The sequence below is a fragment of the Diceros bicornis genome, chromosome 4 (assembly GCF_020826845.1).
Source record: "Diceros bicornis minor isolate mBicDic1 chromosome 4, mDicBic1.mat.cur, whole genome shotgun sequence".
Lineage (NCBI taxonomy): Eukaryota > Metazoa > Chordata > Mammalia > Perissodactyla > Rhinocerotidae > Diceros > Diceros bicornis.
The window spans coordinates 4,080,006-4,102,670 of NC_080743.1; the positions used below are offsets into that span (position 1 = coordinate 4,080,006).

General features: G+C 47.4%; 2 protein-coding genes across 3 annotated transcripts in view; one reads left to right on the forward strand and one right to left on the reverse strand.

The window, feature by feature from the left end:
* Positions 1 to 5,267, forward strand: part of RAVER2 (ribonucleoprotein, PTB binding 2) — a 105,599-nt gene extending 100,332 nt beyond the window's left edge. For both annotated transcript variants that reach the window (XM_058538223.1, XM_058538221.1), the window contains exon 12: positions 2,970 to 5,267. In XM_058538223.1, the coding sequence (XP_058394206.1) occupies positions 2,970 to 3,116 (147 nt within the window). In that variant the 3' untranslated portion in view covers positions 3,117 to 5,267. The remainder of the gene's footprint in view (positions 1 to 2,969) is intronic.
* The window catches only part of JAK1 (Janus kinase 1), a 49,955-nt gene continuing 32,553 nt past the window's right edge, over positions 5,264 to 22,665 (reverse strand). Inside the window, exons 12-25 of the mRNA XM_058538220.1 lie at positions 22,261 to 22,367; positions 19,286 to 19,429; positions 18,616 to 18,703; positions 18,024 to 18,151; positions 17,258 to 17,393; positions 15,234 to 15,385; positions 12,515 to 12,665; positions 12,284 to 12,378; positions 10,965 to 11,157; positions 10,434 to 10,558; positions 9,904 to 10,076; positions 8,132 to 8,249; positions 7,440 to 7,550; positions 5,264 to 6,686 (exon numbers count right to left, since the gene is read on the reverse strand). Of these exons, the coding sequence (XP_058394203.1) occupies positions 6,591 to 6,686; positions 7,440 to 7,550; positions 8,132 to 8,249; positions 9,904 to 10,076; positions 10,434 to 10,558; positions 10,965 to 11,157; positions 12,284 to 12,378; positions 12,515 to 12,665; positions 15,234 to 15,385; positions 17,258 to 17,393; positions 18,024 to 18,151; positions 18,616 to 18,703; positions 19,286 to 19,429; positions 22,261 to 22,367 (1,817 nt within the window). The 3' untranslated portion in view covers positions 5,264 to 6,590. The remainder of the gene's footprint in view (positions 6,687 to 7,439; positions 7,551 to 8,131; positions 8,250 to 9,903; positions 10,077 to 10,433; positions 10,559 to 10,964; positions 11,158 to 12,283; positions 12,379 to 12,514; positions 12,666 to 15,233; positions 15,386 to 17,257; positions 17,394 to 18,023; positions 18,152 to 18,615; positions 18,704 to 19,285; positions 19,430 to 22,260; positions 22,368 to 22,665) is intronic.

Below are 22,665 nucleotides of genomic sequence, written 5' to 3' on the forward strand. Positions count from 1 at the left end.
TTTAATAAGCTTTCGGCCCCCCCCCCCACCTTCCTTCTGAGATCTCTATAATGTATTTGTCCTTTGGATGGTGTCTCCTAAGTCCCTTGAACTGTCTTCACTCATTTTCATTCTTTTTCCTTTTTGCAATTCTGATTGAATGAGTTCCACTGGCCTGTCTTTGAGTTCATTGATCCTTTCTTCTAATTGATCTGGTCTGCTCTTGAACCCCTCTATTGAATTTTTCAGCTCAGTGATTGTGTTCTTCAGCTCTGCGATTTCTGTGTGATATTTTTAAAATATTTTCTCAGTGGAAGTTCTTTCTTTGTCATGCATTGCTCTCCTGACCTCCATGAGCATCTTTTTGACCATTATCTCTGTCAGGTAAATCATTTATCTCTGTTTCATTAAGGTCTACTTCTGTATATTTATCTTTTCTTTTTCCTGGAACATAATCCTGTTTCTTCTTTTTCCATGACTCTGTGTTGGTTTCTGCACATTAAACAGCCACCTTTCGCAGTCTTCACAGAATGGTCTCATATAGGAGATGAACCTTGTCGATCAGCCTTGCTTGAGCTCCTAGCTGTCTCTCAAACTTCTGTGATGGTCCAAGCTTCCTCCTTTGTCTTTAGTGGCTCTCAGTAGTTGAGGTTGTACTAAGACCCATCAGTTTCCCAAAAGGGAGCACTGCAGTTAGCATCTAGATGCTGGCTGATTAGAACCTGGACCCTCAGGCAGCAGCTGGGCAAGTGTGTAGTTAAGCTCTTTCCAGGGAGAAACAGAGATGGGCATTTCTGCCTGTTCTCTCTGTTCTGGGCCTGGGTGTACAGTCAAGGGGGGCAGAGGGAGGGAGGGTGCCCCTGCACCCATTAAGAAATTTATTTTGTTTGCTACAGTCCTGTGGGACTCATGAATGCAAGCCCCATTGACTATCAGAGCCAAGCAATCAGGTGACCCTCCCTTGGGTGGCAGCCATAAAAGCTGGGGCACAGGTGTGTGTACAAGCTCCTTCCAGGGAGATACTAGTGACTTGGAGTAGGTTGGAAGAAGGTGGGAGAGGTGTTTCTCCTGCTTCCCCGGTTTCTGGGGAAGATCACAGCCAGCCCCTAGGGCCTGCTAGATCAGAAGCCCGGCCCTCAGGCAGCAGCTTTTAAAGTATGCAGACTGGGCCGGCCCGTGGCTTAGCAGTTAAGCGCGCGTGCTCCACTACTGGCGGCCCGGGTTCGGATGCCGGGTACGCACCGACGCACTGCTTCTCCAGCCATGCTGAGGCCGCGTCCCACATACAGCAACTAGAAGGATGTGCAGCTATGACATACAACTATCTACTGGGGCTTTGGGGGAAAAATAAAAATTTAAAAAAATAAAAAGTATGCAGACAAATCTCTTTCAGAGAAGGACTGGGAGATCAGTGATTTTGCCTGCTCCCCTGAGGAGATGCAGTGAGTGTTCACACACCCATTAAGGAATAGCTTGTTTGTTTGCCGTAGTCTGTGGGTCTCATGGACACAAGCCACACTGGCTTGCAGAGCTAGGTGTTTGAGGAGCCCATCCCTCCAGTGGGAGTCTTAAAAGTTGGGCACGTTGGGGCACTAGATGTGGAGTCTAAACCCTTCAGTCTTGAGGGAGAAGCTAAGAGTTGGCAGTTCTGTCCCAGTTGTATGGTGCTGTGCCAGGGTGTCTCAGCCTCTCCTACCTGTCTCAATGTGGGTCTTCTCTCATTTGTCCAGTGTGTAGGAAGTCACTCAGCTAGTTTCCAGATCTCTTCCAGAGGAAAATGCTCTGTGTGTAGCTGTACATTTGGTGCACCCATGGGAGGAGGGGAGCTCAGGAGCCTCCTAGGTCACCATCTTGGTCGACTCCTCATTAAGCCCTCTAAACATGGATGATTTAGAACTACTTTATCTGCAGGGAGTTGTGACAGACTATAAATCTTTCCCTCTGAAGTTGACCTCCATTTTGTTGTTGCTGTTGTTGAGGAAGATTTGCCCTGAGCTAACATCTGTGCTAGTCTTCCTCTATTTTGGATGTAGGTCACCACCACAGCATGGCTGATGAGTGGTGTAGGTCCACGCCTGGGATCTGAACCCACGAACCCGGGCCACCAAAGCGGACTGCGCTGCACTTAACCACTACACCACAGGGCTAGCCCCTGATTTCCATTTTTAAAACTGTGATCATTGTTGTTTCAAAAACAATTGTAATTTTAATTGTAACATGACAAGGCTCTTCTGCGTTACTGGAAGCTTTCCTTATGAGTCATTTCTACAATCTTGTACGTTAAGTTATATAATTCTGCTTCAACAAGCTTGGCACACATAGTATTTGTAAAAGGTAAAACTGAGAGGGATTAGAAGATCATGGGGTTGTGCTACACATTCTGATTCACTGTATGGATTACTGTGACTAATTCTGGATCAGAATCTCTGGAAAGGATCCTGGAAATCTGCATTTTAATATTTTCCAGGTGATTATTCTGTAGACTTGAGTTCACATTACTCTCTAGGATGTATTATTATTTTCATTGACATCATTTCCCAGTTTTTACACCTATTACTCTCTTGCCACTTTTATTTCTAGATGGATTTGACATCTAATTTGATATGCAGCTCAATTTCTTAGCCACTCTCCTTCCTCAGAGGAATACTGACATCTGGTATTCGTATTCTGATTCAGTGGGGTTTAACTATTTGTGAACAGCAGAAGCAACTATAGTGTCTTTTTTTTTTTTTTTTTTTTTACTTTCCCCAACATGTGGAGGGAGAGAATACTCAGAAACTGGTATTTTGTAAAAGTTCCACAAGTGATTTTGATATAGAAATTTAAAAATCTAATTTGTTTTAATAAAGGAATTTGTGTAACTTTTTGTTATTTATCCTATTCAGTTTTTACATCAAATCAGCAGGACAACTTTTCTTATAAATGGGTTTAACAAATAAACCAATTTTAGTTTAGATTTTAGCATTAGTTGTGATTTGTTTTTCTCACAGGTGTCATCTTTAAGAAATGAGAAGCGAGGCTCATCATATCTCGTCTCTGCCCCAGAAGGTGGTTCAGTGGAGTTCGTTGACCAGCATTCTCAGGGCACAGGAGCATATTACATGGAAACCTACTTAAAAAAGAAGCGTGTGTACTAAGTTCTCTCCTTATAACCTCGTAAGGTTCTTTGCAGTATCTCTGCTGTTCTTCGCTGCCTTAACTACATTCAAACTAGCCATATCCTTTAAATACGGGTTTATAATTTCCCAGAAGGAACTGTGCTGTGCAGCAGGCAGAATTGCCAAATAAAAAATAAGTAGCAATAAGAAGAAATATCAATTGAGGACATTTTCCACCAGAATTAGATGCATCTTAATCAATGTGATATTAACTTACAGTCCATTGGAGAAATTAACAATATTCCTTGTTTTAGGACTGGGAATAATTTTGACACCACACATAAAAGTTTGAAGCAATAAACGAGAAACAGTCTTGTTTCCTGAGCCTTAGAAGAATGAGGTTCTTATAAGCTAATGGGCATTTCAACTTACTTTCCCTAGAAGTAATCTCATTTATAGATTTTTAAAACTTTTCCTAGAACTACACAAGTACAGATAAAGATGCTCTACATGCAGACTAAATGATTACCCCCACACCAGCCATGCAATATAAACTCAAACATAGAGTGATCGTGACATCCGAGGTGGACACTACTGCAGATGATTTACCTTTAATTTTTTACCATTTATACCTTTTGTGAAAAACACAAGGTATTTTAAGAAAAGTAGCTTTGGTGATCTAATTACCAGGGTTGGCAAACTACATCCTGGGGTCAAATTCAGCCTTCCACCTGTTTTTATACTGTCTGCAAGCTAAGCATGATGTTTACATTTTTAAATAGTTGGAGGAAAAAAGAAAATTTATGACTTGAAAATTATATGAAATTCAGATTTCAGTGTCCATACATAAAATTTCACTGGAACACAACCATGCTCATTTATTTACGTACCATCTAGGGCTATTATTTTGTGCTACAATGGCAGAGATGAGTAGCTGTGACAGAGACCATATGACCTGCAAAGCCTAAAATATTTACTGTCTAGCCCTTTATAGAGCAAGTTTGCTGACCTTGATCTAATAGCACTAATTCCCTAATCCTTTTACTTCACCTAAAGACCTTTACCTTTTGCAACAGACTTGTAAGTGGCAAGGAACATGGACTCCTGTATCTTATTCCATAGGACATTCTAGTGAGGATCTACTTAATAGAACAGGACATATTGTGAGCATCAAATGCCCTATTTCCACAATATAGTAAAGCAGTTGATACTACCCTTTCTGAAGGAGTCTTACGGAGTAACAGTATTTATAACCATTTTGAGCTAATTAATAAGCTATACCTCAACTCTCTGCTTTGTCTCTTATTCTTTTGTAGTGAGTTAGGCTGAAAAATTATCAGCTGTTTAACCCAACTTACTTCTGAAAGAATTGTGGTTATTTCACGTAACTTGAGACATCACCATCTCCTAAAGACCTTGGTATTAAATGCATGAGACACCCTTTGCCATCTAGAAATTTCTAAGTTTGTTCCTTGATATGAGACTGTAATTGATGATACAGAGTTTGGGGGGGGGTCTCACTGATCCTAGTCTGTTTGAAATCAGATCATTAAATATCTTGTAATTTAGGGGACTTATTATTTTTGACTATGATAGATAAATCTATCCTGTTTTAATTATGAAGTTTAAAATTGGTAAACGTTGTATGACTTGTAAAGAATTTTACTTGGTCTAATTTATTGCATATATTAACTTCTATTGGAAAATGACAGCTAGAAAGTTAAACTAAGATAATTTCTAAGGAGTATACTACCTATAAGTTAACTGATCAGGATAGGCATCACTCAAGTATGACTCAGCAGATGAATAATGGATTCTTCTTGCTCTGTACTTCTCCTTCCCATTTTCCTGTTGCATTAAGCCTCTTCAGTGCTTAGTCACACCTCTGTGATAGTACAAACAGAAGAAAGGGAGGATGGTGAATTTTAAATCAGAGCTGCAACATAAAAGCAGGAAGAGGCTGCAAGAGCTAAAAGACATTTTGGATTATAGCACATGTGAATCTGCCATCCATACTGGCCTGTGCTCCTTGCCATTGGACATAACAGATAAGTACAAATCAAGTGGTGTTAGTAATCAGGACCATTACCAACAACCCCCAAAGTCTATACTGTTATTTTTCTATGTAAGTGAATTGTTTGAAATGCTTTGAAAATGCAATCTTAATATTAAAAGGCATATGCATGTGAAGTCTCTAGCATGTTTATTTGTATAAAGAGTAAACAAAGTGCATAGAGAGTGGCCACAGGTTTGACACAGACAGAGACCTTGGTGATGTAGGGTTAGTGAACAAATTTAAATGGCAAGTTTATTGTTGCCACTGAATCAATCCACAACTTTTTTTCAGGCTCAAAGTAATGATATCAACAAACAAATGCTAGACAGCATTAACAAAAAGTTTTTCGGACTCTTGGTCTTAAAGATCTTATGGTTCACATTGAATCAGACGTTAAGATATTTTTGATTACCCAGCTACCCCCAAGCAAACTGAAAACTGTCTAGTGGATCCTGAACTCCATAGTGCCTCTAAGCTGGGTCTTTTCTTTCAAGTTTTGTGCCATAGGGTGATGGTCAAAACAGTGATGGAGTCTTGGATGGTAAGTACTCAAACACTCTAAGAACAGTGCAATGGATGTGGTATATATTCTGACTGGTTGCATCCAAAACCAATGCTGGAACAGCTTGCCCCAAAGTGGTATAGAGTTATAAAAGGATATACATTGACATTTCTTAAAAGCATGTATAATAGCATCCAGGTTCTTGGAATCAAGTCTGATTCAAGGTATACTGTTTGTTTAGGAAAGCACGGGCACAGGCTTAGTTCTCAAGAATTAACATCATGCAGCAAAGTTATCTATTCCACAGCTATCTCCCTGGGTATGACCAGTTTTCTCAAAAATGGGTACCACTGGTCATCCAAGGGGACAGGAGCGAAGCCACTGGGAAAACAACTGAAAGTTGAAGTCCTACTGGTGACAGGCACACACTCATCTTTGTGTAGAAACAATACTATACTAACTGGTATCTAATATTTCAAGAATGCTTGATCTATCACTGTATAGATACTGAAATTTGAGGGCATGTTAGAGTACTGGCTAAGTCCATCAATCTTTTTTATGTGCCAGAAGACATTTCAGATCAACTAGCAGCTGAGAGAAAGCAATCATCTTGCGACTGTGCTTTGGTCAGCTCCTCGTTTTGAAATTCTGGTACACAACTGTGATGGTCAACCAGCCAAACAAAATGGAGATAGATTCTTTCCAAAAGGAGTGCTTGCTAATATGTTGTCTGTCATTATCTGTCACTGTTACTGGTGCCAAATTTAAAGAGGAAGTACTTACACATATTAATAAGCACCACAGTGTGCCTTTATACATGGATACGTACCCAAGTATCTTTTTAGACAGAATACAAACTTTTTCCATTAAAAAAAAATTTTTTTAAATGGCTTGGGTATTTGTTGGGGGGAGGAGGACTTGATACACAGTGGAATTTAAATGTTTTTCATGCTTCTTATTTTAAAAGTGCTTCAAATCCTTCAATAAGGTTCTGAAAGGTTGTCCGATTGGATGGTTGGAATTCCCAGCATTTTCTCATAAGTTGATAAACCTGTAAAGTGAATAAAAAGAACCAACAATAGTAAAAATGTTGTTAGATTCGGGAGCATTTTTTTAAATGATAGAAACATCAAGAGTAAGAAAATAATTTTGGAATGTAAACGACTTTCCTTAATAAATAAGACTGGAAAACAAGAGTATTTGAGTAATCTAAAATATAGAAAATGTGATGCAACTATAGTTCCTAAATAATATTTTAGCACTTGAGCAGCTCATGGGCTAACTGACCTTCCCAAAAATCCAGGTTATTAATTACCACAAACCAACCAGTTCAAAGGTGGGGTTTCACCTCAGCTTAGACTCAGTTTCCCCATTGGTTGCTTCACTTTCTGATGCATGCTATTCAGTACGTCTTAAATAGTCTGAAGAGTTAAAGGCTCAATTTACTTTAGAATACAGAAAGCTGAACAAATGTCATCAATGTTGTTGATGAGTGTGATAAACTTACACACAAAAATGCAATTATACGTATTTGTCACAATAAGGCAACAGCAAAACATGTCCCTAGGGTGCTCACTGAGGTGAGCCTACTTTTGGAGGGAATCCTTGCTTTGAACAAAACTTATAGCTGTCATCTGCCCCAGAGCTGACTTCTCAGATATCTTATCTGAAATTCAGCTTCAGAAAACTGTTTTAAAAAGGAGTTTTCTACTCCTTCCCCCACCCCCTCATCCTGGCTGGATAACTCAAGCTGTGAAAACATAATAAAAATTGAGTTTTATTACATGAAGTGGCCCATAAATACCTCATCTGGGCAGTTATGCGGACAAGGCAAACGCTTTCCTTCTTTTAATGTGTTCACAAGTCTCGTTACTGTCATCTGGCCATGAGTTGGGCCTATCATTTTCAGGAACAACTATGTAAAATAAAACCAAAATGATTTACTTTGCATATATTTATAAACACAAGATAGATTAAGGTGAAATTTCTAGAATTAACCTGAAATTAAAATCACAAAAAAAAGGCTTTTCTCCTTAGTAACTTTGAATGCAAGTCCAAAATCCTTATTCGCTCTCAATGATCAGACTAATCAACCTCTCAGACTCTACCAACCACTCCTTCCCCTGGTCAAGGAGCCTGTCCCGGTGAAAACGGTCTCATTGAGGAATTCATGAGGCTCAGACAAGACCTACCCAACAATCCCTCACTTAACTCACACATTCTCACAGGAGACTGTCCCTGGATTCCTCACACAGATAAGATCCTTGAAAGTCAGGGTCATCTTATAGAACTTGGGGCTGTACGTGAAACTAAGACTTGAGAGAGCCACAAATAACTGTCAAGTATCAAGCCAAGTTAAATGGAAAAGTGACACTTTCCCTTTGCATTATAATACTGAGTAGATTCCATTTAAGAACAAAAAAGAACAAAACGTAGAAAGCAGAGGGATGGACATGTTTTAGCTGGGTGCTAGATTCAAATGAAGAGACAACTCACCGCCATGGGACTGGAATCTGAGTCACAGTAAGTAAGCAGCTCATGCAGAGTCACTCCAAAAGACCAGACGTCAGACGCAATATAAAATTTACACTGAATTAAACATTCTGGAGCATACCTGAAAGAAAGCAGAACATGAAACTTCATTTCCTGGGAAGGCTATTCCAACAAACATTACAGAGTAACTCAGAAAAATTTAATATTTTAAGACATGTAAGTGTGTATTCTCTACTAATCACATACATCCTGCTGTGGTGCACATGTGACACACAGAACAATATCCTCTACAGGCTCTCGGTAGCACATTTCTGCTCCAACATAATAGCAAGACAAGTCTGCTCTTCGTTTCACACGGCATGTGCTCTCCTTGTGGAGGCGGCGGCGGCACAGGATGGCAGACCCAGGCTTGATTTGCCTGCAAGCTCAGAGTGAGTCTGCTAGCAGTGACCTCACTGCCCAGTCCTCCTCCAGTGTCAACTGTTTTGGTGAATGATGCCCAATTGCCCAAGCCAGAAACTGAGGCATCCTCACATCTGGTTTCCTAAATACCTTTCAAGCCTACTCACTTCCCTTGAAGCCCACTGTCACTATCTTACTCGCTGTCCTAGTTCACATCATCACTGGCTCTGGTTGAATCAGACGCCCTTGCTCCAATCTTGCTTCCCGCCATTCCACAGTCATCTTTTTGAAAGAAAAGTCCCCACCCTTACACCCTCCAAAGGCATCCCAGCCTGCAATGGAGTCCCAGCTCCGTAACTCAGCTTCCAGTGCTCTGCCTTAGCAACCTCAAGAGCTCCTGCTTCATGATCCAGCCACACCTAGCTGACATCAGTGCCTGCACTATCCACCGCTCTCGTGTCACTCTTGTTAGTCACACATGCCTTCTTCTAACCATCTTTACAAGTCCCCATGAGTCTTTTAAGGTTTATCTTAACAGTCAGGACTTCCAGAAAACCAAGTCTGAACCCTTCTACGCTTCTGTTACCACCACACTGGCTGCCTCGTCCATTACACTCTGAACTCAGTCTGCTTGTTCACTGTCACGTCTCTAGTACCTGGCACAAAGGAGGGCCTTGATACAGACTTGGTTAGCAAATGAATGAAGGTTCAGGCTCCATGCTTCATGGGCGGGAGAGATCTATGTTTGTGTCTAAGCAGGATGCTGCTGAGAGGTGCTGATCAGTTTTATGGGGGGTGCAGTGGAGACTTAAGCAGCTTCTCCCCTGGACAGTGGTGCAGGCTGAGAGGGGTCAAAGTCAGGGTGTGGCCTTCTAACCAGGATGCTCTGGTGACTCATGAGAAGGTGGCCAAGTCTCCCATGGATTTTGCTGTGCTCTGTCCAGGATCTCCTTGAATCTGTTCCATGTCTACTTCGTCACCTCATTCCTGCCTGCCCCCTCCTCCTACCTGCCCTCCAGGCTTCCTCTGCAACTTGTGACACTACTACTCCAAGTGCTGAAAGTTTTAAGACTTGTGTCAGAATGAATGCCCTCTCCTGGGAAGCTGGAGATGCTGAGCTTAGGTAGTTAGATTTCTCCTTTCTGTGGAAGATAGTGTCATATGAAGCTCAGGCATTTCTGTGTGGGTTGCTTTCAGCCTAAAATGTGTCTCTTGAAAGCAAAAATCAATCAATTCCAAATGTTCTAAGTCCTTTCTAATCTTGACTCATGCAGGAGGAATGAGAGACATTTAACACAGCTGGCAAGGGCCTATCACAACAGTATGAACCCCATGAAGCACTGATGAGATCTAAGTCTGTCTGATTCAGTTACCAAAACACAGGGCTGTCCCGGTCATCCTTGACGGTGTAGTACTCTTTATCGGTTTCAATCGCTTTGGTTAAACCAAAGTCTCCAATTTTCACTTGGTGTTCACTCTCAACAAGGACATTTCTTGCTGCTAAGTCCCGGTGAACGTACTGCCGAGACCCCAAATAGTCCATCCCCTGCAGGAGAGAAGCAGAGGCAGAGCGCGTGGCTGAAGGTTAGTGCAGATCGTGTTTTGTGTCACTTCATAACAAAAACGTACAAATGTTATTTCATTAACATATCACTGGATTTCTTTTTTTTTTTGGTTTTTACTTTTACGCAAGAATAGTAAGACCAAACTGACTCAAAGAGATGCACGTTAAATCCGCCCTAAGAACAAATCCGTTCACTTTCTTGGCAGAGGCTAACTCTTCATCCAGGTTGTGCACAGCATGATGAACTCAGCACAATGACTGGGCTTCCCACTGGCAGTCTGTACACACCAATGACCTCGGACAGGGCCTGGTTTTTCCATCTTTAACATGCTTTTTTACCTTACAAATCTGAACGGCATATTTTAATTGCTGTTTGAGGTTAATTTTGTTTTTATTCTTTGGAAGATATTCCTTAAGGCTTCCTGAAGGCAGAAATTCCATGATGAGCTTAATACCATTTCCTCCTGTTAAAAAAAACACACTCATCAGTGAGAGGCTGCCCATGAAGGGAGTGTGGGAGAGTAAAGGGCACAGGATCTTGAGACAGAGGACGGACTGATTCCAGCGTCACCCCTGCACCTCAGGCAAGTTCTGTGACCTCGTAAGCCCGAGCCTGGGGATCCTCAGCAGTGAACAGGGACAGTAACCCTCATGTGGGGCAGGGTGGGGGTGGCTGGGCAGCTTCCCTGGGAGCTCTGCAGCCGCTGAGGGACTTGACAACGCATCTGACTTGCAAGCCCCCCAACTCATGGGGGCCGTCAGCCAGTGCACTCAGGTGGCCCAGAAAAGGCTGAGGGCACTGCCGGCTCAGCACTGGCCTATGACCCCCGACAGTCAGTCTTTAAACCAACCCCACTTTACACAACATACCGTCTTCTGTGCAGATGCCTTTGTACTTCACAATGTTCTCATGGTAGAGGTTCCTCAAGATTTCGATTTCCTTCTTCAGATCAGCTATGTGGTTACCTCCACTCTCAGGCTTCAGGGATTTGACAGCCACCTGCTCCCCTGTGTTGTCCCCCTCAGGGTCATACCTGCAGAGCTCAACCTTCCCAAAGTGGCCCTGGAGGGAAAGACACACGTGCTTGATGAGAGAAGCCCCCGCCTGGAGGGGGCCAGCAGGAACACAGCAGGAACACAGAAGATGAGGCTTGCTCCTCATGCTCTTCCCGAGGGCCAGGGGTGTCCTACGGCCTGACCCTGTAGGTAGCAGGCTCCCACCTGGCCTCTACGCCCTCACCACGGTCCCTTCCTCTCTTGGCTCCCATGCCTGCCATACCCTCTGTTACCGAGCAAAGACAAGACAAGTATCAGGTGACTGCTGAACCAGCACATCAATCCCCGTTTCCATGAAAATGTAACCCAAAAGGAAATGAAGGCTGTTTCTGGACATGTAGGACAACCGTGGTGTTCTTTGATAGCCCTAGGGCCACAGGGGAGGTACTACAGTGTAGCTGCAAAGAGCACTGCGTGAGGAGTCTTTAGAAGGTGTGGGATTAGATCCCAGCTAAGCTACTTCGTGGTGAGGTGGGCCCGTCACCACATCTTCCACGCTGGCTCCGGGGGTGCTCGGTGCACACAACAGTCATGCCCTCAGGGTTTGTGGGGAACCCAGGACGCCGTGCCTGTACAAAGCCTTGCACGCAGTCTGGCGCACGGCGGCTGACGTTCAAGGCCAAACGCCGTCTTTGTTCACTTAACTGAACCACAGAAAATCTGCATAAGGACGCTAGCTTTTCTAGTCACATTAACTCCCCTTTGAGTCCCAAGGGAAAAGCTAATATTCTATTTTGGCCTTCTCTGTAGAAAATCCATTCGTCATTTAAGCAGCCTCACAGGAACATATGCCCAGAAAAGTCAGAGATGGGTTTTTCTTTGTGCACCACCTCTCTACCTATCCCCCATATCTGCCTTCGCAGTCTCCCCTGTCCCTTAGAGAAAACTTGAGCTTCCCGAGGCAGCTGCCCAGTGTCCTGGGCACACAAAGCCACACGCACAGGCAGGTATACGTATGCTGTCCAAGAGCGAACTCAAATGCAGACAGAGACACTCCCCCTGCGGTACAAGGGGCCCAAAGAAAACACATTAAGATGCCTTCTCTTATCAACTCTGAGCCAAAACGAGAAAGGAGAGAGTGGTTTTATACGCAGAGAGGGGATGTGGTCAGCAGAGGCCCAAGGGTAACTTGCCTCTCCCAAGTCACGGATCCTCTTTAAGAACCTCTTTTCAAAGTGTGTGGGATCCACTTCGGTTGCTGGCTTTCTTTCTGAAACAATGTCTGGATCTAACAGAAGAGAAAAGAAAACATGTTAAGAAGGAGTGACTGCCACACACAGGCTCCTAGGTATCCCCCAGCTCCCTTGACCCGCTCTCCAGGGCGCTGGCTAATCTTGGTTACACAGTGCAAGGCAGCATCTTACTCTGTTCCTCCAGCTTATTGATGTCTCTCATGATGGCTCGGAAGAAGGGTCTCTGATTGGGGTCATAGTTCATGCAGCGGGTCATGAGGTCAGCCAGCTCCTTACAAGATGGTGTCACTGGCCTGCACCGGCTTTCATAGAATCTCTCTTTCTGTAAAGAAGAGGGCTACGTGGGAGAAACTGAAGGCACCACCCAGAAACCTTTTGACCCCAGGTCAGAAGGAGTACCATTAAGTCCCTAATTTAATTCTCAACAGCTCTGTGTAAAGGAAGATTTCACAAACACATCTGTTATTGCAGCCTTCTTCCTGCCTGGGCAAATTGCCAATCCTGATACTAAAATAATCCAAATTTAAAGAGGATGGCAGTGTACCCCAGTCCAAACAAGCTGTATTCCAGTAAAGTAATGCAGCCTTTCTGCAATAATGTGGCAATATGTGTGTGTACAAATCATTAGATTCTCCAAAACTTTCAACTCATTAATTCCAATTATTGAATGACTCAGAAATAAACTAAGAATTATTATTATTATTTTTTAAAGATTTTTATTTATTTATTTTTTTCCCCCAAAGCCCCAGTAGATAGTTGTATGTCATAGTTGCACATCCTTCTAGTTGCTGCATGTGGGACGCGGCCTCAGCATGGCCGGAGAAGCGGTGCGTCGATGCGCGCCCGGGATCCGAACTCGGGCCGCCAGCAGCGGAGCGTGCGCACTTAACCGCTAAGCCACGGGGCCGGCCCATAAACTAAGAATTATTTTTAAAGATATTCCCTGCAGAATTAGATAGAACATTAAAAATTTGAAAACCACCTAAATGCCAAACATAAATCAGTTAATGAAACAACTCTTACACTAAATTTGTAAAAATTGTAAGACTTATTTAACTGCAAAGGAAAGTACTCACAATATTAAATGAAAAAATAGAGCATATATAATTATATCTAGCATGGTCACAATTTTGTTTAAAAAAGAGAGACACAAAAAGACAGGAAGACAGTATGCCAAAGTGTGAAATGCTGGTCAGCAGTGACCAGAACATGGTGATTACTATTTTTTTTGTATAGTTTTCTATATTTTCCAAATTTTTGTCAACTGTTTATTACTTCAAAATTCTGAAACAAAGAATTGATGCCACTTTAAAAAATTAAGTGACATCCCTACCCTCCAGTTTCCAGTGTGCAGCTGAGTCCCGGGAGCGTGGCTTCTCTCCAGGCCCTGTGGGTGCTGGGTGGGGTGGGCAGCCCCGAAGGACGCAGAGGAAGGGGACTGGAACTAGGGGCCGAGCTGCCCTTGCCCAAGGGTCCCGCCCCTCCCTCTCCAGTGCAGCCGGAGAGGCCGTCCACCTGACCCAGGGACTTGCGAGGAGAGGGAGGCCCTGCAGTCAAAGGCACAGGCCCTTCCTTACACCACCCCTGCATGCTGCTCAGCCCTGGGACACAGCGACAACAAAGGGCATGCTGTTTTGTTTCCAAGGAAGTTAAAAATGACTCCCAACGTAGATCTAAGGTTTCAGCTTAACTCCTCCTTCCCACGTCCTGCACCACCTTCACCTGGCAAAGGTCAATGGGTTAAAGGCTGACCTCTTCAATGCCTCCTCCATGCACACCCTCCCCTCTGCATTCCCACTGCCACTTCCATTTCAGGCTCATACCACTGACAGCCCAGAGCACGTCCACCCCACCCACTGCGTCCAGATGAACCACTGCCAAGCCGCCCTCAGAGCACCTCACTCCTCCACCCAAACCCTTCCGTGTCCCACATCAGCCCCCAGTCAGTATTGTAGTCTGGAATTTGGGGCCTTTAACAATCTGACCCCAAGTGACCTCTCCCACCTTTTCCCCTGTCATTCCTCTCTGTTCCAGGCAAACGAAACCACTCGCTGCTTCCCAGAGACAACGGAAGTGCCACCTTCCCCTGGACTTGCATCATTCCCCCCCACTACAAGTGACGCCTGCCTGTCGAAACACACGAGGCACATTCCAATAATCGAGTCACTGAGTCAGGATCAGTGGTCCTTTACTGTGACTTTTACTCCTTTATCCTTTGGAGTTAGTCTCCTCTCTTTCTGCAGGTAAATGTAGACTGGTTCAGGCCTCAAGGGTTTTGCATTCTAGCTGAGGAGCCCAGGCGAACATCTCAGTCACCGCCTGTAACAGGAGGGTAATGATCCGCCCTACCTAACGTGCGGGACGCTTAGGGTGACAGGTTCAGGTATTATCTGTGGGATCCTTATCATTGCTATTTCAGCGTAACTCTCCCACCACACCCTACGGTCCTCAAGGGAAGACCAAGCCTGTGTCTATCTTATTGTGAGCCCCCAGCACAGGCCCTTCCTTGAGACAGTGTCCGATACACAATAGGAACTCAATAAATATCTCTGTGTTAATTTTGCTGAATAACAGGCACTTAAAAGCTCAGATAAATAATACTTTAGTAATCTACTGAGCATGTACTGTGTGCCTGGAACTCTACATGCATTATTTACTTCATCTTCACAACAACACTGCCAAGTAGGTATTATTTATCCCCATTTACGGATGATGAAACGGAGGCTCAGGGAAGTTAAGTTACACTTGCGAGGTCACACAGCCAGTAAGGAGGAGATTCAAACCCGTGTCCATCTCCTCCCACAATCTGAGGGTTCCTGATCACTCCTGAGACATCCACAATCGTCCAAGGAGTCCTCACTCCGCTCAGTCCCTGGAGGCGACCACTCACCTCAATCAGTGTCTTGTCCTTCAGAGGGATCTCGCCGTTGTAGCAGATCTCCCAGAGCGTGGTCCCAAAGCTCCACTTGTCAGCGGCCACGCTCAGGTTCTTGGAGTCCTCCACACACTCGGGGGCGATCCATGGGATTCGCTCGATACACTCTGGAAAAAGACAGCAGACACTTACAGATCAGGGTCCCGAATCCCCTGGGGAGTAAATCACTGTCTGCTCACACTGCAGCACGAACTGTGAGCTAACAGACTATTTCAAGTAGTGGTCTCCAAACACGGGGTGCTCGGTGAAGGTGCGGTTTTCCAGGCCCCTCACCCCTGGCACTTCGGATGCATCAGTCTGAGTCAGGGCCAGCAGATGAGTCTGTTTATCACAAGCTCCCAAGAGGGTTGTGTGCAGCCAGTCTTCTGAATCTCTGGCCTCTGAAACAGCAGAGCACTTCAGGGTGGAGGGCAGCACCCCGGGGAGGGAGGACAGGGGGTCGTGTGGACAAAGGCTTAGGAAAGAGAAGGCAGGGAGGAGAAACCAACATATGTAGAATGGGCACAAGCTAACCTCACGTACTCTGCACAATCACCCTGAAATGTTATATCCTTTCCCTGTGGGTTTTCTTTCATTTGGGGAGGAACAAGGGAAGGGAAACTGAGGTAGAGAAGTCACACATCTCTTGCACCTGGCTGCCTCTGTAGCCTGTTCTGGCTTCCTCTGTAGCCTGTTCTGGCTTCTAACCAAGGCCAGTAACCTGAGAAGAAACCCCTCCACGTCCATGGAAACAGCCCTCAACAAGCTCAGTGGCCTCCCGAAGCAGCCTCCTGGCTCCTGATGGAAACAGAGGCAGGAGGGCCACTCCTGAGCTGGGCATTCATGGTCAGGCCCACTTGCCCTTCCTTCCCTGCCTTCACAGGCACGTGCAGGCGGTGCCCTGAGATTGTGTGCCTGCCGCTGCCTTGTTGCAGGCCCACCTCACTGACCTGCAAGGCCCAGATGAAATCCCACTGCCTCCCTGAGTCACCCTCTGCCCCAGCTAGATGACGTCTCTCTCCTCTGAATGCCACAGCATTTACCGGCATCTCTCACGGGGCACCCAGGCTCCTCCACTTGTTCCACAGTCATCTGTGTCTGTGTCTGGGTCTGTGTCCTCAGACCCTAGCTGAGGACAGGACCCCTGACAGATTCAGGGCTGAATATGCCTCAGGACTGTTGGAGGATGGCCAGATGGCAAGTGTCAAACAGGTACTGAAGGATGCTTCCCATGCCCTTCCAAAGGGGGTGATTTGAGTCTTATTTACAAGGCTGGTTTTTATCCGGGTTCCCTTCCAAACTTAGTCCAGTCTTTGACTGAAAGACAGAGCAAAACTCTAAGTGCCAGGCACTGTGCTCGATTCTGGAGACCGCTGGCCATCACAGGCCAGCAGCAAGAGGCCCCAGGGCACACCGGTATTCCATGTATGGCCTGCAGGCTAAGAGACAAGCACAACCTGCAAAGCGCTGGCGGCCGTGTCTCAGCTCCCAGCTCTGTCTTTTCCTTTGGAGCCTACAACTCACGATAACCTCCTTCAAAGAGAGGATTCGAGACCACAGCAATCACTCGGGTGCCTCCCCAGCTGCTCACTACCTACAGTGGATTTCAAAAGGAACACAGTGGAGGACGCAGGAGGCCCAACTCCTCCTGGCACCTCTCTGACTCTCCCGGGCCCAGCAGCATCCCTTTGTGCCAGCCCCTTGCCCTGAACACGGCTCCTTCATCACAAGGACAGATGTGCCTCAGGGGAGGTGTTTCTCCTACTGCACAGTCAGCTCCATGAGGGCAGGGAGCAAGCCTCCCTCTGCTCCAAATCTCCCCCAACCCCCAGAGCACGGCAGGAGCACAAGACAACTTTTGCAGAAGTGCGCTTTCTAAAAGGAGCTGGAACCCCAGCCCCAGCCCCGTTCTCCCCGCTGCCTGACCCTGCCCAGGTGGGGGCAGGGAGGGTGGGAGGGTGAGGGGTGGCGATGGAAGTGGGAGGGAAACGAACACCCACCTTGCCTGGACAGCACAGTGATGGGGATGCCAGGGTCACTGAGCTTGATGAATGGGCCGCACTCACTGTCGATGCCTTCGCGGGCCAGGAGGAGGTTTTTAGTGCACACATTTCCATGGACCAGGTCTTTATCTTCCTGCAGAGTAAAAAGGCAAGCTCAAAAAAGGTGCCCCCGGGGCTGCCTGTCTTCCATCCTTCTCGCACTCCCTCTGTCTCCAAGCCTGGCCCTGCAGATCCTCTCTCTCTACTCCCCAGCTACAGCCAAACCCGGATAGCCGAGCGCGCCCCCCAATTATCTGTGCAACTTGGGCACATTATATAATGTCCCTCCGCTCCAGCTCCCTCATCAGGGAAGCGGGGAGGAGAATGGAGCATCAGAAGGCTTCTGTGAAAATTCCACGGATCCAACCCAGCAGAACACTTGGACAGCTGAAACAAGGAAAGCACTCAACAAACGCAAGCTCCTGTGGATGCTGGCAGCTTCCTTCCTTCATTCCTTCCACTAGTACCGTCCTCGTCCTACTCTCCCACACCACGCAGTACAGAGGCCAGTCCTCTGACGTGATGACATTTCCCTCCCCACAGGATTCTGACGTGAGCACACAGAACAGCCCCAAATGACCGCTTCCCTGAGCACCAGGCACACCTGTGTTTAACCAGCGTCCAGGCCCCTCCAGCCTGCTTGGCCAGCACCTCCTTCCTGCCACGCCTACTAGGACATTCTGGTTCCTGGTGGGGAACGCCACGGACATTAGAACACACTTACCAAGTAACTCAGGGCGCTGGCCAGCTGTTTGGCAACCTTGAACTTCCACGGCGTGGTGAGGACATCGCTTTTCCGGTGCATGAAGAGATCCAGGGGCCCCCCCTCTACAAACTCTTCCACCATGATATCTACAAGCACAAACAGTCACATCTGGAACGTTCCGTCTGTGTGGGACAGTCCTCTCTGTTATCCCCTTACGAGAGCCCACTTCAGTGGCTGGTGCTCAGCATGGGAGGACACAGGCATCCTTAGGAGAAGCAAATGGGAGGCAGAGTGCTTCCGAGTGGGACAGGCCTGGGCTCCACCCCCGCCCAGAGCTCCTCTGCGCTGACTCTCGGCTTACTCACCCCAACCTCCCGGGTCTAGCTCAGCGTGGGGCCCTGAGTTGGCAAAAAGTCAATGTTCGAGAAAGGAGCAGAAAACAAATGGGATTTAGTTCCATGTCCACTCTTAACTTAGGCAAGTGACCTGCTCAGGACCTCAACTTCCTCGATAGCAAAGGCGTCAGGAAGGGGTATCAGCCCCCAGCCATCATCACAGCACCCACTCCTCAGCCAGGGCCAACCTCCCCTTCCAAAGAGAATCCACTTACTCTCCACGTCCCGGACACAGACGCCATAGAGGTACACGATGTGTTTGTGGGAAACCTGTCTCATCATGCTGGCTGCCTCAAAGAAGGCCTGGGAGAACAGGACAAAGGAACACCAAGGGTCAGTGTCCACTGTCTGCCCCAAGGGGACTCTGCTAAGAGGAAAGCTCACCACCGTCATCATCCCAAACTCTGAACTGTTCCCCCAGCCTTGACCTTGAGGCCAACCTAGCTGGGATGTAGGGTTCATTTAGGAAAGTTACTAGGATGCAGAGCCAGGCTGGGGGATAGGCCAGCTGACGATTTCCCCACTGGATACTCATTTAATCTTCCAGACTGAAGTGACAGCCCGGGGCTACACCAGGGACTTTGAGACCATTCAGCTAGAGTCCGGGGGCTCCACGGCACAGCTCTAGGTAGGAAACGGGGAGAAAGCGGGAGGACAAGGAAGGACAGGCCAAGCAAGGGGCTGCTCAACACCCCCATCCTTGGTCTTGCCTCACTTATCGTATGTCCTGGGTTTGTCTACGATTGTATCTGAAGACAGGAATCCTGACTAAAAGACAAGTTTGAAAACCATAAATAGGCCAAAACGAGGGTGAAGGTTCTTCCCAGCCCACTGTGCTCCACCGGCTCCAGAAACGGGGGGGTGGGGGATGAGGAAGACACTTGCCAGAGAAATGTCCCTGTGGCTGGGATCTAAGACTTTGAGGATCACTTTTATTCTCTTCTCTTCAGAAGTGCCTTCATCATCCTTGTAATCCACCAGAGTGCCAGAGTAGATGTGCGTCCGCGTGCCTCTCCCAAGGTGCTCACCCTGAAGGAGGAAGAGGTGGTTGGGGTGACCTCTCTCTCAGGCTGCAGTGGCGCCAGAGTCAGGGACTAAGGCCTCCAATGGGGGCAGAGAATACCGAGGGCGGGGGCAAAGGCAAAAGAGCCCCAACAGCTCACAGCTGTGTGTGCTGTGTCCTCGTCAGGCCTCCAGAGGAAACACTCAGCTACTTGGCCCAACAGCGGTGGCACTTCCCAGGCCCCAGGGGACAGTCCTCATATCCCTAACAGTTCCTTCCTTTACCTCCAGGAATGGCCCATGGCCAAAACATAATCCTGACCTATCACAAAACTTCAAACCGTGCATCAACAGCCAGCGACACCAGTCCCACCTCCAGAGCAGACTCACAAAGGAGCCCACCTCGGGCTCCTCCACTCACAGGCTGGGGTACAGACAGAAGAGGCACACGCGTTCCGGCTCGACTGCTTGCGGGCCATTTAACTTAGGGAGGGGTTTCACCATGCTCTCTCTCCACCCACTTTCTGTAAACGGGAATAATATGGTGCCCACTTCATAGGGTTGTTGAAGAATCAAGCAAGGAGCTAGGTATAAAAGCTTCTGGTCCAGACCCCGGCACACAGTGGATAGAGTCAGTCTGTCAGGCCCGTGTGTGTTGTTTGATCGCCCTCTAGACCAGGCGCTCGCTAGTTCTCAACCTCAACCTGTTCATTTTCCGTCCATCTATCCAGTGTATGTGTGCATGTGTGCACGCACGCTAAGCTTTAAAATTACCGATGCGATTTACACATGCGTTTGCCCTAGCGATACCACAGAGAAGGAGATGTGAAGACAGAGGCAGGGGCTGGAGGGCCCTTGGTCTCCTCACCCAGGAAAAGGGACAATACCAGCAACTGCAGGTGAGAGGACTCAGCGAGAGCGTCTGCACAAAGCCCTCCACACCCGATGATCTGTCACTAAGGCCCCTTCCAGTTGAAGCTTTAATAGTTCTGACTTAACATTCTTAGAATCTGGAAATCAAAATGTGATTCATGAAACTGAGGCACTGTCAAGTTATTGACTTTAACCCCACAAAACTTGTAAATTGAAGCTCTATTATTCTATTATCCTAGGACCCCCGGTAAATGTAGAAAATGCAGTGCCCCCCACAGAAATGTACACAATCGTTAATTGGGCATATTAATTTGCACAAACACCACCATCTGTCATAGCACAGTGGCGATACATCGGCCCTGTCTCCCATATCCCGGCACGGCCCTGTGACTAGTCATTAAAGCTGCATCTGTCATGAAGCGATTCATCAAGGTTATGGGAAGTTGTGTTCCTAGAACATCCCGTAAAAGCCATATGCTTTCAGAATAATTACTCTTCCCCAGAAGGGCTGCTTGTTCCCGTGACCAAGTCAGGCACCATGCCGTCAGGATCCACAGCAACCCAGAGGCCCAGCAGGTCCCCCGTCAGCCTTCTTCCACGCTGCTCCCACTGCCTTCGCCGAGTGCTTGCTCCTCACCCTCCGCGACTCTGCCTCAATGCCACTTTCCCCGGGAAGCCATCTCTGTCCTCCCAGCTAGGCAAGATGACTGTCTCTAACAGTCCCACATCCCCTGTACTTCCCCACTTAGGACTTGTCTCTTGATAATGTAATTATCCACTTAAGGTAGACCAGAGTCTGCCTCCTCCACCAGACTGTGGGCCTGCCAAGGTGGCCATCATGCCTGGCACACAGAAGTGCTCAGTCACGGCTGGCTAAATGAAACAGAGGACGGCAGTTATCTGCCCAGAGGCTCAAGGGGAAGGAAAAAGGGCAGGCCCCACGTCCATGTCAAGTTTTAGACAGGCAAGAGGCTGGGATACTGCCACTCGGGCGATTTCATGTCTGGACAAGCTCGGACACCACCAGAGGGACAGAGAAGGATCAAGACTGATCCCCAGGGGAGAGTTGACAATAAGGTAAGTGAGGCAGTCGTAGCCGTGGACTTCCACTCCCTCAAACGTACTCAACAAGTTCAGGGATTAACTTAGAAAAGTAAACTAACCAACCAACCCCATGCTGCTCCCCTCCCCCAGGCCCTCGATGGCAGGGAGCCTGGGATCTGCCCTCAAGACCTCCAAGGTGTCGCAGCCTCTCCCGGGCAGTAAATGGCCCCGTGCAGACCCCTTCTCTCCAAGGCTGCTGGCCTGCTATCTCCTTAGATTCCCCCAGAGTGGGGTGCGGAACAGAAAGTGGGGTTTGCCCCGGGCCTCACCCCCTTAGCCAAGGCCCAGGGGCAGCGACAAGTGAAACTGGGCCTGCCTGAGGCTGCAGATTCTGGGCAAAAGGCCTCCCAAGGCTGGGACACTGGTCTGAGGGCCCTGTTTCTCAAGACAGTTTTCCTTCAGGCCTAAACTGTGCATCTCCTGCTCCCTCACTGTGTTTTGAGTTCCCTCAGCTTTGCTCCTCTGGAAGCATCAGAAAGCCAGGACTGAACCTCAGAAGCGCTCTGTCACACAGCATGCTGTGCAGGCATGGGGTCATCAGCCCACACTACCCCGTGGAGACCCAACTCCTGCTGCCCTTCAGCATTCCCACCGAGTTCTCCAACTCCTTCTATCTGCACAAGACCCACAACGGAAGGTCCCTGCACCCCTGACACCCCACAAAGCCTGCCCAATCCACTTCCTTCAAGGAGAGCATCTCTGGGGCACATCAGCAAGGCCAGTGGGATGGCAGGGCACTGGTCAAAGTGCTTTAACCACAAAACGAAAGGCTCCTTGTCCCTTTTCCACCAGGACTTCCCCAAACCTGACATCCCTCCTCCCCCAGTCCCCAAGTCCCCAGCAGGTCCAAGGCTGGACCCAGAACTGCAGCAATGACTCACTTGCACAATATCCTTCTTGAGGATGCGATCGAAACTCAGCTGGCTCATGGGGTAGACAGGCTGCCACTCCTGGGCTTTCTTAGTGGCCACCAGCAGATTGGAGATCTCTGTGGGAGAGAGCAGAAAAGCTGAGCAGAGCAGCGAAGGTCTGAGATCCCAGGCAACTGATGTCTGTCGAGCCACGAGGCTTGCTGGATATACTGGTGTACTTGTGGGTTCAGTCATTCAACAAATACTTATCAAATACTTGATTCCTGCTCACCAGGAGCTCACAGGCTGACAACAGCCAAGACCGATCAAATAACCAATCAAAAGGAAAGCTATAATTTGGCAGCGACTCTTAACGGCCAGGCCCAGGTGCTGGGGGGGACACAGCAGGATCTGTCCCGGCAGGAGGTCACAGAA